General features: G+C 41.5%; 1 protein-coding gene across 1 annotated transcript in view; it reads right to left on the bottom strand.

Annotated features, from left to right (window-relative positions):
* The window catches only part of OCA2 (OCA2 melanosomal transmembrane protein), a 309,735-nt gene that overhangs the window by 222,176 nt on the left and 67,598 nt on the right, over window positions 1-19,961 (bottom strand). The window contains exons 9-13 of the mRNA XM_063091522.1: window positions 14,233-14,304; window positions 12,606-12,671; window positions 9,720-9,776; window positions 8,531-8,655; window positions 6,403-6,541 (exon numbers count right to left, since the gene is read on the bottom strand). Of these exons, the coding sequence (XP_062947592.1) occupies window positions 6,403-6,541; window positions 8,531-8,655; window positions 9,720-9,776; window positions 12,606-12,671; window positions 14,233-14,304 (459 nt within the window). The remainder of the gene's footprint in view (window positions 1-6,402; window positions 6,542-8,530; window positions 8,656-9,719; window positions 9,777-12,605; window positions 12,672-14,232; window positions 14,305-19,961) is intronic.

Here is a 19,961-nt window from a genome sequence, read left to right as displayed (position 1 = left end):
TACAATAAATGTATTACTGTAGAATAAATACAATAAAACAATTTTTTGTCTAAAAATAGTTCTTTCCCACACACATAAGACCCATCCTGGATGACAGGTGCCCCTAGAATAGGTCAACAGGTTCTGTTACCTTCTGATGTTCTCCAGGGTAACATGCTCATGACTGCACAACAACTAAGCTGTCACAGCAAGACTGGAGAGGTGTTGCCAGGTGGTTTCCCAAGGTAAGCAGGAAGTACAAAGCCTCATGAAAGGATCCAAGTTATACCCAGAATCTCTAAACATGGTGGGCGCACAAAGTGGACATCAACACCTTAGAGCCATGAGTTCTCAAAGATTTAAATATTTTTGTGGAAGATAGCACAGACACACAAACACACTGACACACTTCACATACATACACACACATAAATATGTCATCTACAATAAGTAACACCAATTCGGAAGCATTTTAACTGATGCCTCAAAGAAGGGAAATCAAGAAAATTCTAACAAGCAAAGAAAGATAAATGAAAATTAATGATGTAGTTCTAACTTTAACCCTATAAGTTATGCAAAATAACCATTTCACTCGGCAATACTTTGTCTTTATTTTAGTGTACAACAAAATTATACATTAATATTTATAGAGGCTTTCAAAGAATCTCTAAAGATCTTGTTTTCTGACTCTTAAAAAATAAGTTTTAAGTTCTTCATCAGTAAATGCATCTATCCTAGTTGAGAAGGGAATCTCATATCTCTGGTGAGAGGGGATGGGTCATTTTGCTCATAATGTTAGTTGGAAAAAAATCTCAGTTCCTACCAATATACATTCATGAATCACTTCACAAAGGGGATATGTTCTGTAAAAAGGCAGTTTTGTCATGTGTGACATCATCATTGAGTGTACTTACAGAAATATAGATAGTATAGCCTACCACAGTAGCCACTCCACAGCCAACCTCACTATAACAGAAGAAGCAAACCCTCTGCCAAATGACCAAACATCAACAAAAAAATACTAGAAGTACAAACAATCAAGAAGAAATGACACCACCAAACAAATACAGTAATTCTCCAAAGTCAGACTCCATGGAACAGGGAATCCTTGAAATGTCTGAAAAAGTATTTCAAGCAATGATCTTAAGAAACCTTGAAGAAATAAAGGAAGACTCAATTATAGAACACAATGAAACAAGAAAAAATATCCAGAATATGAAGGAGGAAATCTACAAAGAGTGTTTTAATACCTTAAAAAGAGGATAGCAGAACTTCTAGAAATGAGAGACTCACTCAATGAAATAAAAAAAAAAAACTGAGAGCTTGAGCAGCAGGGTAGAGCAAGCGGAAGATAGAATTTCAGAGCTTGAAGATGGTCTTTTTGAAATAACTCAGACAGACCAAAAAAAAAGGAAAAAAGAATTTAAAATAATGAGGAAAATCTAAGAGAGATAGCAGACAACCTCAAGCACTCTAACATCAGAATCGTGGGTATTCCTGAAAGGGAGGAGAAAGGAAAAGGTATTGAAAACCTATTCAAGGAAATAGTAACAGAAAACTTCTCAGGTGTAGGGCATGATACAGACCTTCAGATCCGGGAAGCTCAAAGGTCCCCAAATAGATTCAACCCAAAAAGATCCTCCCCAAGACACATTATAGTCAAATTTGCAAAGCTCAAAGACAAAGAGAGAATCACAAGCAGCAAGAAAAAAACATCAGGTCACTTATAGGGTAACCCCCATCAAACTAACAGCAGAATTCTCAACCAAAACCCTACAGGCCAGAAGAAAGTGGAATATATATTCAAACTACTAAAAGAAAAAAATTGCCAGCCAAGAATTCTTTACTCAGCAAGGCTCTCCTTCAGAAATGAGGGAGAAATAGTGTATTTCCCAGACAAAAAAAAAAAGTTGTGGGAGTTCACCACCACAAAACCAGCCCTGCAAGAAATTCTCAGGGGACTCATTCATCTAGAATCTGAATAATGGTGACTACTACCACAAATACACAAGAAAGAGCAAAACCCACTGTTAAAACAAAAATGCCATCAAGAAAGAGAAAGAAGCTAAATCATCCCACCTTAAATCCCAACTAACATTGAAGAAGAGAAATAAAAGGGGAACTAATGATTAAAAGATATTTAAACCATCTAAACAAGAAGTAATTAAATGACAGGAATTAAGCAACACTTGTCAATAACTACTCTAAATGCGAATGGACTAAACTTCCCATTCAAAAAACACAGACTGACTGATTGGATTAAAAAGCTAGACCCAAGTATATACTGTCTTCAAGAGACACACCTCACCTGTAGAGACACACATAGACTAAAAGTGAAGGGATGGAAAAAGATATATCATGCAAAAGGAAACCGAAAATGAGGAGGAGTAGCTATTCTTATATCGGACAAAATAGACTTTAACCAAAAAAACATTAAAAAAAGACAAAGAAGGCCATTATATAATAATAAAGGGATCTATCCAGCTAGAAGCCATAACAATCATAAACATGTATGAACCCAATACTGTAGAACCCAGACATATAAAGCAAACACTCTTACACCTAAAGAAAGAAATAGGACCTAAAGAAAGAAATAGGACCTAATGCATTAATAGTGGGTGATCTGAACACCCCTCTCTCAGTATGGGACAGATCTTCCAAGCAACAAGTCAACAAAGAGACACAGGATTTAATCTACACCTTATACCAACTGGACTTGGCAGATATTCACAGAACATTTCACCCAAGAACTAAAGAATACATTTTCTTCTCATCAGCTCATGGTACATTCTCCAGGATAGACCACATATTAGGTCACAAATCTAGTCTCAGCAAATTTTTAAAAATCGAAATCATTCCAACTACCTTTTCAGACCACAATGGACTAAAACTGGGAATAAACAATAAGCAAAATGCTGGAAGCTATATAAATACACAGAAACTAAATAATAGGCTCCTGAATGACCTATGGGTCCAAGAAGAAATTAAACAGGAAATCAAAAAATGTCTAGGAACTAATGAAAATAAAGATACATCATACCAAAACCTGTGGGATATGGCAAAAGCAGTACTAATAGGCAAATTTATTGCAATAAATACTTATATCAAAAGAATGGAAAGATTTCATATAAATGACCTAACATGACATCTCAAAGAACTTGAAAAACAACAACAATCTAAACCTAAAGGTAGTACAGAAAGAAATAATTAAGATCAGAAAAGAGCTAAATGAAATAGAAACCCATAAAAAACAATAGAAAAGATCAACGAAACAAAAGTTTGGTTTTTTGAGAAGATAAATAAAATAGATAAACCATTAGCTAGGTTAACAAAAAAAAAAGAAGAGAGAAAACCCAAAGAACAAAAATCAGAAATGAAAAGGGAGACAATGCAACCAATACCACAGAAATACAAAGAATCATTAGAGACTATTATAAACAACTGTATGACAACAAATATGAAAATATGGAAGATATGGATAAGTTTCTAGACACACAAAAACTACCAAGACTGAACCAAGAAGAGATAGAAAACCTGAGCAGACCAATAACAAGCAAGGAGATTGAAGTGGTAATTAGCAATCTTCCAACAAAAAAAAGTCCAGGTCTGGATGGTTTTACAGCTGAATTCTATCAAACTTTTAAAGATGAGTTAATACCAATCCTCCTCAAACTATTCCAAACAATTGAAACAGATGTGACTCTCTCAAACTCATTCTATGAGGCCAACATAATTGATACCAAAACCAGATAAGGACACAACAAAAAAAGAAAAATATAAACCAATATCCTTGATGAACCTAGATGCTAAAATCCTCAATGAAATATTAGCAATCAGAATGCACCAACATATTTAAAAAATTATACACTATGATCAAGTGGGACTTATCCTAGGGATGCTAGGATGGTTCAATATACGAAAGTCAATAGGTGTGATATGGCACATCAACAAACTCAAGGACAAAGACCATATGATTACCTCAACAGATGCTGAAAAAGCATTTGATAAAATTCAACAACACTTCATGATAAAGATTCTCAACAAATTAGGTATATATAGAAGGAAAATATCTCAACACAATAAAAGCCATTTATGACAAGACCACCACCAGTATCATTCTGAATGGGGAAAAATTGAAGGCCTTTCCCTAAAGAACAGGAACAAGACAAGGGTGCCCACTCTCAGCACTTCTATTTAACATAGTACTAGAGATACTAGCCAGAGCAATCAGGCAAGATAAAGAAATAAAGGGAATCCAGATTGGAAAACACAAAGTCAAACTTTCCCTATTTGCATATGACATGATAATATATGCAGAAAAACCTAAAGACTCTATCAAAAAAACCCTAGAGCTAGTTAATAACTTCAATAATAAATGCCCCCAAATCAGTAGCATTTATATATCCAAATAATGAATTAACAGAAAGAGAAAGTAAGCCCATTTACAATCGTCAAATAAAAAATAAGGTACCTAGGGATCACTTTAACCAAGAAGGTGAAAGACCTCTACAATGAGAACTACAAAACACTTATGAAAGAAATTAAAGAAGACACAAAAAGATGGAAAGATATTCCATGCTCTCAAATTTGAAGAATTAACATTGTGAAACTGTCTGTAATTCCCAAAGTGATCTACAGATTCAATGCAATCCCCATCAAAATACCAATGACATTCTTCACAGAATTGGAAAAAACAATCTTACCTTTCATATTGAAAAACAAAAGACCCCGAATAGCCAAAGCAATCCTGACCAAAAAGAATAAAGCGAGAGGCATATCACTACCTGACTTCAAATTATACTACAAAGCTATTATAACCAAAACAGAATGGTACTGGTATAAAAATAGACATTCAGACCTGTAGAGTAGAATTGAGAACCCAGAAATCACCTCTCAGGCTTATAGCCATCTGATATGATAAAGGCAACAAAAATATATGTTGGGGAAAAGACTGCTACTTCAACAAGTGGTGCTGGGAAAACTGTATATCCATATGCAGAAGAATGAAACTAGATATGCATCTCTCACCATACACTAAAATCAACGCAAAATGGATTAAAGACTTAAGTATAAGACCTGAAACTGTAAAATTACTAAGGGAAAATATAGGTGATACACTTCAGGAATTAGGTCTGGGCACAGGCTTTACGATCATGAGCCCAAAAGCACAAGCAGCAAAATAAAAAATAAACAAATGGAACTATATCAAACTAAAAAGTTTCTGCACAGCAATGGAAACAATCAGCAGAGTGAAACGACAATGTACAGAGTGGGAGAAAATTTTTGCTAACTATGCATCTGACAAGGGATTAAAATCTGGAATGTACATAGAACTCAAGCAATTGTACAGTAAAAAAATAAATGACCCAATTAAAAAATGGGCAAAGGAGCTGAATAGATATTTTTCAAAGTCATACAAATGGTCAACGGATACATGAAAAAATGCTCAACATCACTAGTCATCACGGAAATGCAAATTAAAACTACATTGAGAAACCACCTTACCCAGTTAGACTGGCTATAATCAAAAAGATGGTGAATAACAAATGCTGGCGAGGGTGTGGAGAGAAAGGAACACTCGTGCACTGTTGATGGGACTGTAAATTAGTACAACCACTATGGAAAATAGTATGGAGGTTTCTCAAACAACCAGATAGGTCTTCCATACAATCCAGCAATCTCTCTTCTGCGTATATACCCAGAGGACGGAAATCATCATGTTGAAGGGATACCTGCACTCCCATGTTCATTGCAGCGCTGTTTACAATAGCCAAGATATGAAAGCAATGTAAATGTCCATCAGTGGATGACTGGATAAAGAAACTGTGGTGTATATATACCATGGAATACTACTCTGCCATAAAAAAGAATGAAATACTCCCATTTGCAACAACATGGAAGAACCTGGAGAAACTTATGTTGAGTGAAATAAATAAAGCACAGAGGGATAAATACCACATGTGCTCACTCATATGTGGGAGCTAAGAGAGAAAGAAGGAAGGAAAGAAAGACCACAGTAGTGCTGTGATCCAACAGAGGGAGGGAACATTCCTAGGGCTACAAAGCAGAGTGGGGGGGATAGGGGGAGGGATATTGGGGGATAAGTGGGTGGGGACACAGAAAAAAAAGCAATTTCTGGTAATTTGTATCTCATGAATATTCATAATATAAATAAATAAATAAATAAAAATTTAGCAGGATGAGAATGAAGTCCATTTCAGATAAATTAACTCTACACTGGAGGAAGAGTCACCTAACATCCCACCATTGAGATGACCAATACCACTTACTATGAAGAGCTGACATGGAGCATGCAGACTTCTGACGACAGTGTCCATGCTGGGCAGTGGTAAGTGGGCAAATAGTGTGGAGTGCTAAGTTGAGTGCACTTATTGGAAGCAACCCTAGTATAGTGGTACATACCATCTTCCTCAACTCCTGGTTGGAAACAATAATGACATTTGGCGGGTCCCCGATGGCGGTGGCAGCTCCTCCAATGTTTGTGAAGATCACTTCTGCAATCAGGACTTGTCTCGGATCCAGGTTGAGCACCTCACATAGTCTGTCACAAATGAAAATGAAAAGTAATCCCCTGTCCACATCAGGAAAAGCCCATGTGCAACCCAAATATTTTTTAAAGCACTTGCGTGCACAAGGAAGACATGTGCACACACACACCTGTGAGAAGGGCAAGCTAGGGGGATGAAAACTGCAACTTCGCCCTTGGGCTACAGCTGACGCTGAGAGTCACATTTCTTCCAAAATCTGACCCACCCCCCTCTGAACCATCAGTGTGATAGTGCACCACTCCCCACCCCCTGCAGGCCTGGAGAAGCGCAGTTCCATGGGCGTAGGCCCTGGTGGGGGGAAGGCCCTGGTGCAGCGAATGGACCCTCAAGTCATTGACCAGGCCCTCAAGTCAGGGTGGGGGCAGCACAGAAGCGGCAACAGCTCACACCAAGCCCGAGCCCACTGCATCCCTACCCACCTCCTCTTCTCAACACCCAGGTCGCAAGTTCTCCCTGCACCCCTCTTCTTTAACTACTAACTGTCCCTTCTTTCTTAGAGAAGGAGCACATGCTACAGCATGGCTCTCCACCCTGGCTGCACCTTAGATACGTCTTGGGATCTTTGACAGTCCTACAGCCTGGCCCACAGCAGACCAATCCTGGGGAGCGGTCCTGGGCAGCAACATTCTACAGCTCCCCAGGTGGGTCTGGTGCACACTCCATCGAGAAACGTTGCTCTAGAAGAAGTGCGGAAAGCACATCACAGCATCCCCCACCCTGCCCACCCCACACAGAGAGGCCAGGCCTGTGTGAGGCCCTGCTGCCCCCAGGGACCTCCCTCATGGCCCTGCCTCAGCTCTGAGCCTGACCAGCCACACAGCCTACTTCTGGGTTGGAGTGAGGAGCCAGCAGCCCATGGAGCTGTGTGAAAGTCTGGGGACAAGGGTCAGGAGTAACTCCACAGATGAGCCTCAGACCCTAATCGGCAGCAGCACTCAGTTGAGGAAGCTCCCAGGATCTGCTCAAGCCAGAAAATAATTCATACACACCATCAACATTGCCAGACACAGCACAGAGACACATCCAAACTAAATGGGCCTAGCTGTGTAACTACAGGGATTAACACTACTCGGTCCAGACAAAGGCATAGGAACAAAGTTATGGTCAGATAAACAGTGACTCAGAACACTAGCACATGAATCTTGAAAGGTGTAATTTTTCGACTGATAAATGGAATCCTGCTCTAACAAAACTGCAAAGCCAGTTCCTGAGCAGTGAAGATATAAACAAAGCCCAGCAGGGCTGAGACAATCCTTGGCTCTCCGGGCTGTCGGGGATGCTGGAAACAGAGTGCCCCAACACCTCAGCCCTGGAATCCCACTCCACCAGGGCTGCCATGGGAGAGAGGGGTGACACACAGGGATCTGGGGTGTAGTTTTCAAACCAGGGTCAGCAGCAGAGTTGTGCTAGAGCCTGTGGAGGATGGAATTAAAAGAAAGGAATTGAACTGAATTTTTCTTTCCCAAAGTTACCCTGCAAAGCCTTGCTAGGCTGAGCCCAGGCAGTCCTGTGACCTTGCAGGTCTCTGACAAGCAACCAGACAATGGCTGTTCATCCCCCATTCCCAGCTGTGTCCCCACAAGCCCCCAGATGGGCAGGAGCTGTCACACAGGCACGTGTGTGGCCTGCAAGCCAGCCGGGGGAAGGTGGTGATGGAGGAGCACAAGATCTACTGGCACTGATGGCTAGGGATGAAGGGTCTTGTTTACCTGTCCCCTGTTTAGGTGTGACCTCCAGGAAAGCAGCACCTGTCTCCTGACTCCCTGCAGGCATTCATGCCACACTGCTTTTGCAGTACCACTGCTTGCAGGGGCCCCACAGTCACACAGAGCAAATGCTGCTGGACTGGAACACAGTGACGGGAGGGCACCATCACCTGCCTTTCACGGATGTGGAAATGGAGCCTTGAGCCAGGCTGTGCCACCAGAACACACACCTGCCCTGAGCCGGCTGTGATGCCCACGGCAAAGCACACTGCATACCTTATGGTTACTGGAGTGAAGAGAAGCATTGTGGTGACATTGTCCAGGAAGGCAGACAGGATGGCAGCAATGAGACACAGCATGATGATCATGGCCCACACTCTTCCCCGGGACAGACGGTATGCCTGGACGTACACACGCAGGAAGGAACAAGCCAGAGTCAGTGGGTTCCTAGAACAGGTGCTCCTTTTCATTAGCGGCTCTAAGGAACAGGGATCCAAATGCAGCCCACACTGGATGGTGGGTCAGGACTTAGACCCATGGGACCATATGACTGCTGAGACGAGACAGCGATGGCAGTCCTGGCACCACAGCTCCTCCCCTTCTTCACAGTGCCCCCATGATGGTTAATTTGTCACAAGGTCATAACCTTCAAAACCTTTAATGTCATCTACTGTTTTGGTTAGACAGCCTGGGCTGCAACATTTGGGATCCATGTGACCCTAGTGTCTGCCGACCTTTGGGGACCTGTGGGATACTTTTAGTACCAAGGTATTGGGAGGAAGAGGCCAGATGTCTCCCTGGAATGTAAGATGGTACATGAACATGACAAAAATCACAGCACAGTTCTATCATTCAGAGTTTGAAAAGGGCTTTGTTGAGTAAATAATTTTCTAAAAGAACTTTCCAGTTCCAAAAAAATATCAAGCACAGCACCAGCCTTTGCATTAGAGGGAATGGCAAGGCCTCCACTGGCCAGCCCTGAAGGAAAGAACCAGTGCAAATTCCAGAGGCCAGGACTTGCTGGTGCATCTCCCCAGGTTCCAGTTAAGAAGTGAATGTGTTATGTTCGATATTTAGAAAGTAACCCCTGAAATTATTTTGCCAAAAAGCAAAGTAATCAGAAGCTGATGGCTTGAATTATTTAAATAGTCTAATATGCAAAACAATTTTCGATAGGCAGCTTTCACTGGCCAATTTAGATAATATTACACAAACATTCAACCTGAGTACTCTTTTCCTTTGTCTCCTTCTTCATTTGTTTATTGAGAAGCTGAAGGCGCTGCTCAGAGCCATACAACTCAGCGCAGCAGCCACAGCCAGCTTTGCAGGAGCAATTTTGAAAAGGAGGATGGAATCTTAAAATATTTGCTTCAAATGATAGTTTAACTTACTAAATATATAATTTCAGAAAAATAAATATATCGATTAATTAGTACATAACTATCAAATGCAACATCATACCTACCTTTACAGCACAATAATCAAAAAATCCAGTTTCTGAAAAGATGGCTACTAAGATCATCTATGGGGAAAGAGAAAGAGACAAGGAGAATCTTTTAGCAGAGCACCAAATTCAAATGACGTCAGAGTGATCAGTTGTGGATGTGAGCTCCGGCCTCTCAAAGCTCCCACGTCACCAAGCCCCTCGCTCCCCTGCGGAAAGACCATCATCTCCTAATACAGTCCGTTTACCAACTTCTCGAATGGAGCCCCTTGCTAGCGGTCTTGCAACTACCATGTTTGTCCAAGGATTTGTCCCCAAGGCACATTATTTTCCCATCTAATACTCACAACAAACATCAGGTGTTACTATTACTCTGTTTCATAGGCCAGAACACCAGGGGCCAGAGAGGCAAGGCAGCCTGCTTACAGTCACACAGCCGGGGGCAGGGGTGGTGGCGGGCCAGCGGGCAACCTTCTGCACCTTCCTGTCTACCTGAGCAGCACTGAGCTCAGAAATTTCAAAATTGGCTTTAATTTTATTTCCTAAAATACTAAACTGATTTTTGTGTCCTGGTTGATCAACACACACAAATCAGAGCAGTTGTACTGAAGCGTTCCTCCCTGGGTTCTGCACGGCCCAGCGTGCCTGCTCACTTGTTTCGTTCTTCTGGTGACAGTGAGTTGGTGAAGACAACCATCCTAGATACTAGAACTAGGACATTAAAAGTAACGCCCATTTACTCCTAATTCATTCAGCCACGCATCTCAGCCAGCCTGCACTTTCTGGCAGCTTCTCTCTTTCGCCACATCTGATGGCCATTACCATGTGTAGAATGAGAAGATGCAGGCGCAGACACTGATTCTGCCCCTTAGGAGCCGTTCAGCCTCAAGCACAAAGTTATTTAGACCTCTGTACTTCCGTTTTCTCGCCTCACCTCTGAACATTCTCTACCTTGCAATGTTGCTATGAAAATTCAATATAATGAGGTAAACTTAAGTACTTGGTAAATAGTAGGCCCAATATCGCCTTTCTAATAAATTGTACAAAACAAAAAATGTCCCCAAGTCAGTCTAGACTCAGTACAGGTATCTACTATGTCTAGAGTGGCCATCGATGTTCATTCTGCCCCAAGAGGCCACTGTGGGGCTGCTTGTAGAAAGAAGGTGGTGCTTCCCACAGCAATGGATGCCTCACGGAGCATGAACATGCAGGTGGGGATGGAGGCCCGCATGCTCCCACTGTCATGGGAAGCTGTCTCACCACCCAGAAGCTGCTGGGACTCAGGGACGGGGTCACTGGCCCCATGGAACTAGGGCGGAAGAGGCAGGCCCCTGGTTACACTGTCCCTCTTTGCACCCCTGAGGTTCCAGAATCACAGAACCGACAAGTACCTGCTGAGTCAGTTTCAAATGAGAAAAAAGTTAAACCATTTTATGGGCTGATTTGTGCCCCCCTCCCAAATTCGTATGTTAAAGTCCTAATTCCCAGTACCTCAGAATGTGACTATACTTGTAGAAAAGGCTTTTAAGGAGGTAACTAAGTTAAAATGAGGTCATTAGAATGGGCCCTAATCCAATATGACTGGTGTCTTTATAAGCAGAAGAAATTTGGGCACAGAGACACATACAGAGGGAAGACCGCGTGAAGACAGAGAGAAGGCACCATCGACACTCCAGGGAGAGAGGCCTCAGGAAAGACCAGCCCTGCCCACCCGTGGTCTTGGACTTCTAGCCTCCAGGACTGTGAGAAAATAAAGGTTTGTTGTTTAAGCCACCCAGGCTGTGGTCTCTGTTATGGCAGCCCTAGCAAACTAATATGTCACTCTTTTTTTTTTTTTTTTTTTTTGTCTTTTCTGTGACCGGCGCTCAGCCAGTGAGTGCACCGGCCATTTCTATATAGGATCCGAACCCGCGGCGGGAGCGGTCGCTGCGCTCCCAGCGCTGCACTCTCCCAAGTGCGTCACGGGGTCAGCCTGTCACTCATTTTAAAAAACAAAACATATAGACTTCTGGTATGCCTTCCTTCTTCCATCCAGACGCCCACAGTCGATACGCTTCTCAGCATACAACACAAATATGAGCTCCTCTTTAACGCACGTTCAGAGCACCAGCCTGCCTCCCACATGCCCCGGAGAGGACAGCAGCACTGCTCTGCTCACACTGGAGTATCAGGGCCCTGCCTGACACTTGCCAGCCTTAGGAGGGATGGAATGCTAGCAAGGAAAATGAGACATAAGAGGACAGTGGCCTGCTGTACACAGAGGGTCTTCTAGCCCAGCCATGATGAACCCTCCCTCAGACCACTGGGCTGTTTGGGGGTCTGTTCAAAGACGCATGAGCCATTCCCTCCACTGGCCAGGCCCTTGCCAACTCCACTTACTCTAGTTAAATTGGCTTATGACTCATGCCCACACTAGCCCATTTGTGTGTTTAAAGTTTCTTTCCTATACGTTGACTGGGGGATATTCCTCACAGCACACAGCACAGAGCGGCCACTTGACATTATGCTAAATTAGCAAACACCTCATCTATTACTTGGGGATAATTTCTTCCTTATTTATATAATTAAATGTACTTTTCCAATCGCTGAAACTACCATATGTTTCATTTATTTGGGTTAATATATTTTTTATTTTAAAGGCAGTAACTCAAAAAAATTGCTAACTTTTGTAAATGGCAATATTATTTCATTGTCAGACAGGCCGTAAACTGAAATTCTCCAGCTGACTAACCAGAGCACCAATCATTGCACTCCTCCTAACGAGGTTAGCTAGACCTGTGCAGACACCCTTCAATCAAGCCTTTGTCAGCCTTTACTATAACGGAGGATTGTCAGCAGCAGCAGCAAAGGAGAAGGGCCCAGGCGACGGCAGGTGTGGAGCCATGCCGTGGGGAGGACTGTGATTACCATGCCAAACAGCAGTGCCAGGGTCTCGAAATCAATCCACTCCACCACCAGGGTCAGGCTGGGTCTCTACAATCAAAGCACAAATTTGCCAGTTAATCCTGTGCATCACCCTCCTGGTGATAAGGTCTAAAACTGCACTGCCCTTTACTGCAAACACACTCATCAGCCCAGAGGTGGAAATCACACCATCCACTTGCCTTTGAAATTGGATTACATAATTGCTGAAAACCACTCGTGGCCAACAAGCCTGTACAGTAATAAAAACGTTTTTTTTTTCAAACCCTGTCCCTGGCAACTCCATGAAGAACTGAAGCCTGGATTGCAGGCCTGGCCCTTGAGGCTACCTTCTTCGTGGAGTCCACATACGTCTTCCGTAACGTGGACGGCCTCCCATCCTAGTCTCCATGTGCCCCCCACTCACAGGGGGCCGTGGGGCATGGCGAGTGCCACGTGTGAGACGAGGACGCTGCCAGTGTCTGGCTGTGGTGAAAGTGCCACACAGCGGGTGGCCCGTGGCTTCCCACAGCACGTGCCTGACCTGCACATTAGTGATCTTCAGAACAAAAGAGACGACCACTACACTGCTCCTAATGATTAATAACAATAACGGTGGTTTTACGTCAAAGTTTTATGGTTCTAGAACATTTTACCTTTATGGTTATCATTTGTTTATACCAACTCTAGCCAAGAAAAAGTTCAGGGCTCACAAGCTGGCTCGGTTAGTTAGAGTACGGTGCTGACAACACCAAGGTCTGGGGTTCGATCTGTACCCAGCCAGGCAAAAAAAAAAACAGTTTAAGTTCTTAATACTGCTTTGAGGCTGGGCCTCCATTCAAAATTTAAATTAAAAAAAAAAAAAAAACATAATAAATAACCAACACCCCCTCTTTCACACACACACACACACACACACCCCTTTTTAAAGTGGTTATTATTCTTTGGTTGATTGAATGGCTTCTAGAAGTTTTTACCCTCAGAATAGCCCATTAAATTCCAGAGTTGTTTTCAAATCCAGTTCTGTGTGTTGTCACATTTGGGTGGGCTTAGTTCGGTTCCAGGGTTGCCCCTCACATGACTCCGGCCTCCATCTCCAGTGGGCACCCAGCCTGTCTTGCATCCCTACATTAATTCCCCATGTCCCTGCCAGACGGGCCACGCTCAGACCCTGACAGGACACCATCACCCCTGCACGTGCACCTCTAGGGACCTCCTGACATCTGTAGGACAGAACCCCATCCCCACTGTCTCCCACCCCGTGCTCCAGCTAGGAGGGTCTCCTCCAGTTCCCGAGGGCTGACAGCACTCAGAAGCAGTCCTACCACCACTTAGCTGCACAGCCCTGGGCGAATGCACAACCATGACGATCCTTTCCTCACCCACATGGGGAGTAACTCTTCTGGAATGTGTGTGTGTGTGTGTGTGTGTGTGTGTGATAAAGTAAAGCAAAAACAACCCATCAATGCTGTAAAGTTTGTTAGTTCATACCTCAGGCATGGTTCTTGGGTGAAAATGTGGAAGTAGCACATAGAATAAGGTAAAATGCCAGCCAAAGCCTAAATCCTGGGACATCTTTGAGTCTGACATTCTATCACATGGGAGGCCAGTGACCTGGAACATTACAACTTACGTCGCCAACCACAGCCAGCGCTGCTAATGCCACAAGGGAGCCCAGCATGGCAGCCAGAGTTCTGTGGACGATCTAGAAAGAAATATAGGAAATTACCGCACTCCAGTCCACATGGGATTCAGCACACACAAGAGCCTGTGTTGACATGAGTTTCTGTCTATTTCTGCCATTGTAGACCACATCTATTAAAATTATAAATTAATCATAGTTCTTGATGTCTTGGGGTCTGGACACCCCACAGACACATACAACCACCACCAGTCTGCCTTCTGAAGAAAGCTGCTTTTATTTCCTGTCTGATAGATAACCCTGATAAAACAGTAAACTGTCATTAATTATTTATCATATACTCCCAAGCCAACTGGGCCATTATTTTAACGACATAAACCAATTATGTTGTTCCCAATTATGAGACTGTTATGAAACCAAAGGTACACACCAAACAATCTGAGACTTCTTCAGTGTTATCACTGAACCACGAAAGTATTTAATTACACATAATTCAAACAGATGTAGAATTTCTAAGACAAAATATGAGGAAAGGCAAAGATGTGGAGAAACTGGAACCCTCACACACTGCTGATGGGAATGCAAAATAGTGCAGCTGCTGTGGGAGACAGTGTGGCAGCTTCTTAAAAAGTTTAACATAAATGTTACCCAGCAATTCTTCTAGGAATCTACCCAAAGAAATGAAAACACATGTCCACATAAGGCATGAATGTTCATAGCAACAATATTCGAAATAGGCATAAACCGGAACCATGTCAAATGTCCATTGGTAGTGATTGGATAAACAAAATGCAGTACACTCCACGACCCAGAACTGACACATGCTGTGTGATGTGTGAATCCAAAAGCATGGCATGTGAAGTGAATGAAGCCAAACACAAAAGACTGAAAATTTTATCATTCTATTTACATGAACTGTCCAGGAGAGGTAAATTTAGAGAAAGAGAAAGATCAGGGTTGCTAAGGCTGGGGTAGCAACAAGGATGGACTGAAAACAGGTCCTAAGGATCTTTACAGGGTAATGGAATGTTCTAAAACTGGATTGTAGTGAAGGGTCCAAAATTAGTTTTACTAAATTTAAAGAGATTAATTACTCACTTTCAAAGGGTGAAATTATGGTATGAAAATTATACCTCAATAAAGCTGTTAAAAATATATTAAAAGAACTTGCTAAGACTCAGCAGAACTTGCCAAGACTTAAGCAGACATTATTCATTTCTTAATACTCTAAAGTGGTTTTCATTCAATTATTTTATGGCTTCCACCAAACAGAACCTGACTTCCTTTACTAGTAATTACCAGAAACTCAAATTCTGATTAAAATAATTCATTTGTTATTTGTGCTACTAGATTGAAAATTAGTTTTCAGGTACTTTTACACCAGGTATTTGGCTTTTCACAGTTTAAGTTTTTAAGAGTTGGTGTATTTGTTTTAAATATAAATCTCTAAAATCCAATAAATATCTACCAAATTCTAATAATTCCTTCCATTGGTGTTCTGTTTAGTATCAGCTTACAACTGGTTTCACAATACTTTTATGTGATGCTTAGGGTGGCCCTAGGCAGTAGGTAGGGCAGGAATTAATTCCCAACTTTACAGCTGTGGAAACTGAAGCCAAAGCTGGGCCATGAGGGTGAGCGAGCCTTTCTTGGCACTGGGGCTCCTTTCCCCACCCCACACAGAGTAAGGCAAAGGCAGCTCCAGCAATGATGTGTTTTGGGGGGATGGGGTTTGCATTCAGTTAACACTTCATGAGTTGAATGTGTGGTGACAGCTTTGGAAACAGGACCGGGAGAAAAGAGGAGATAAAGACACTACGGACTGGAGACGGAATCTGCCCCATGTAGCCCTGCAGTCTCCACCTATGGCACATTCCTTTCTTCAAATTTAACCTTTTGGTGACCTTTGTCTGGAGGGAAAAGAGACTTTCAGTAAAGACTGCTAGTCGCTGGTCAGCTGTTTTGGACAGGGGCAGAAATAACTAACTTTTATTGAGCTCCTACTATATACCTGACAATGGATTAAATGCTTTACATATATCAACGCACGTATTTTTCTCATGTATTTGTGAAGTAGAAACTATCACTGCTTCATTTTACAGAGGAAGAAACAGAGTCCCTAGCAATGCTGGGCAAATTTCCCCATGCCACAAAGCAAAGAAGATACCGAGTTGGGGTACAGTCCCAGCATTTTCTTACTACAGGGCATCTCCTATCTCCTGGAGGGGCCTTACTTGCCCATGTAAAATCTGAAAATTGCATTACACACCTCAGCGAGCCCTCGGATCTGGAGATCAACAGAGATCATGAAACCAGGTCCTAGCAGACTGACACATGAATGGGCAAATGCAAAGCAGGAAACCACAGCCACAGTGCTTAACCACGTCAACTCTCAGGAGAGCTGGTGGGTTGGTTGTGGTCCAGCTGACACCCCAAGCACTACCGCCAAGCTCATCTGAGCCCCTGCCACCATTAGTTCCTTTCTCTTTGTGGACCTGACTCTCCCTCATCACATACCAGCATGCAGGTGTCCCACACATGAACATCTCTGGTCCACGGTGAGTGTTTAGGACATACCCCTCCCTCTGACACCCATCCCCTACCACCAGCTGAGGAGCCCCAAACATCATGTAAGAAGAGAAACGGTCTCTTCCCATTAAAAAAAAAAGGAAAAGAATACTGATGATCAGCCTCAGGTGCATGGCATAAAACGTTTTATACTAAATGGTTCTATACTTGTAAGAAGATGGGTTCATTGCTTCAGAAAGGATTATAGATATCCCTAAATTTCTATGCTGAAGAAAAAGAACTTTTTACATAAGGAATAAAAAAACAATTTCTGGGAAAGGGGCCAAAAAATGGTAAAAATAATTATTTAAAAAAAAAATTTTTTGGCGGCTTGCCATATGGGGATCCAAGTCCATGACCTTGGTGTCATAAGACTGTGCTCTAACCAACTGAGCTAACTGGCCAGCCCCCCAAAATAATTAAAATTCTTAAAAGGTACTTTAAAATATTGTACAGAGGTCTTCTTCCTACACATGTGCTGGAAAATACAGCATGCCTCTTCCTACATCCAAACCGCTTCCTGGACACAGAATGCACCAACCAGCCTCCCAGGCTCAGCTTCACAAACATAGCCTCACAGACACAGCCTGGGCAACGTGGCCACCATTGTACAATGCACACTTCTTGTGAGTTGGGCCTAAACTCTGTGCTCTAGTGTTTCTTTGACAACAGTTGAGCTGTGAGCTCCTTGAGAGTGGCAACTGTGCCATCTCTCTCTTGGTTTCTTCAGTGCTCTGGAGCGCAAACAATATATGTTGAGCACAGGAGGAGCAGAAAACTAATGGACAGGGCCCCCAGGCAAAAGGCCAGCACCATCCCCATATGAAAAAGGGAAGAGCTCTGGGACAGCTGTAGAGCTGGCTCTTTTTGAAATTAACATCTCCAATATCTTCATACAACATCCCTTTCATAGTCACGCAAGATTTCAGACTTAGCCAGTCACCTCATAAACTCCAGATAGGAGGGCCTACTGAGAAGATGGAAAAAGATATTTCATGCAAATGGTAACTAAAAGTAGGCAGGGGTAGCTAAACTGATACCAGACAAAACAGACTTTAAGTAAAAAACTGCCTCTAGAGACAAACAGGATCATCATATAATGATAAAAAGGTCAATTCAGCAGGAAGATATAACAGTTATAAATATGTACACACCAAACATCAGAGCACCTAAATATATAAAGCAAATAGGAACAGATCTAAAAAGAGGAACTGACAGCAGTGCAATAATAGTAGGGGACTTCAATACCCCATTTACAATAATGAACAGAACATCCAGACAGAAAATCAATAAAGAAACAGCAGACTTCAACAACACTATAAACCAAGGGAACCCAACAGATACATAAAGAACTTTCCACCCAAAAGCAGAAGAAAACACATTCTTCTCAAGTGTACTCAGAACATTCTCCAGGATATATCATATGTTAGGTCACAAAACAAGTGCTACCAAATTTTAGAAGATGGAAATCATATCAAGTATCTTTTATAAACACACTGGTATGAAACTAGAAACAAGTAACAGGAGGTAAATTTTTAAAAATTCACAAATATGTAAAAATTAAACAACATACTCTTGAATCGCCAATGGGTCAAAAAAGAAATCAAAAGGGAAATCAAAAAGTATCTTGAGACAAATGAAAATAGGAACACAACATACAAGTACCAATGGGATGCAGCAAAAGCAGTTCTGAGAAAAGTGTATAGCAATAAATGCCTACAACAAAAAAGAAAAAAAGATCTCAAATAAACAACTTAACTTTACACCTCAAGGAAACATAAAAACAAACTAAGCTCAAAGTTAGCACAAAAAAAGAAATAATAAAGATTATAGCAGAAATAAATGAAATAGAGACTACAAAGATCATTGAAAAGATCAACAAAATTAAGTTGGGTTTTTTTCAAAAGATAAACAAAATTTACAAGCCTTTACTAGACTAACCAAAAAAAAAAAAAAAAGGAGAACAAAATTAAATAAAATCATAAATGAAAAAGAAGACATTACAAATGATACTAGAGAAATACAAGAGGCTACTATAAGCAATTATATGCCCATAAATTGGATAATCTAGAAGAAAGAGGTAAATTCCTAGAAACATACAACCTACCAAATCAAGAAGAAATAGAAATTCTGAGCAGATCAATAATAAGTAAGGAGATTGAAGCAGTAATCAAAAACCTCCCATCAAAGAAAAGCTCAGGACCAGATGGCCTCACAGGTGATTTCTATGAAACATTTAAAAAGGAATTAATGCTAATCCTTCCCAAACTCTTCCAAAAAATGAAGACTTCCAAACTCATTTTATGAAGCCAGCATTACTCTCATACCAAAGCCAAATAAGGACACTACATGAAAATAAAATTACAGGACAATATCCCTGATGAATATAGATGCAAAAATCCTTAACAAAATAGTAGCAAATTGAATCAAGCAGCACATTAAAAGGATTATACACCATGATCCAGTGGGATTTATCTCTGAATGCAAGTACGTCTCAACATACACAAATCAATAAATGTGATACACCACATTAACAGAATGAAGGATAAAAAAAATCACATGATCATCTCAACAGATGCAGGAAAGGCATTTGACAAAATTCAACATCCTTTCATGATCAAAATTCTCAAAAAAGGTATGGTATAGAGGGAATGTATCACAACATAATATAGGCCATATATAACAAGCCCACAGCTAACATCATACACAATGGTAAAAAGATAAAAGATTTTTCTCTAAGGTCAGGAACAAGACAGGGATTCGCACTCTTGCCACCTCTATTCAACATAGTACTGGAAGTCCTAGCCAAAGCAAGTACAGGAGAAAAAACATGAAGGGAAAAACAAAAAGACATTTAAGTTGGAAACAAAGAGGTTAAATTGTCTCTATTTGCAGATGACATGGTCTTATATATAGAAAACTCTAAGGACTACACCAAAAATCTGTTATATGTAGGAATACATTTAACCAAGGAAGTTAAAGAGTATATATACATTGAAAACAACAGGACATTAATAAAGGAAATCAAAGACACAAGTAAATGAAAAGATATCCCATGTTCATAGGCTGGAAGAACTAATATTGTTAAACTGTCCATACTACACAAAGCAGTCTATATATAGTTCAATGCAATCCCCACAAAATTGCAATGG

The sequence above is a fragment of the Cynocephalus volans genome, chromosome 3, assembly GCF_027409185.1.
Source record: "Cynocephalus volans isolate mCynVol1 chromosome 3, mCynVol1.pri, whole genome shotgun sequence".
Classification (NCBI taxonomy): Eukaryota; Metazoa; Chordata; class Mammalia; order Dermoptera; family Cynocephalidae; genus Cynocephalus; species Cynocephalus volans.
This window is presented reverse-complemented; position numbering and strand designations above follow the sequence as displayed.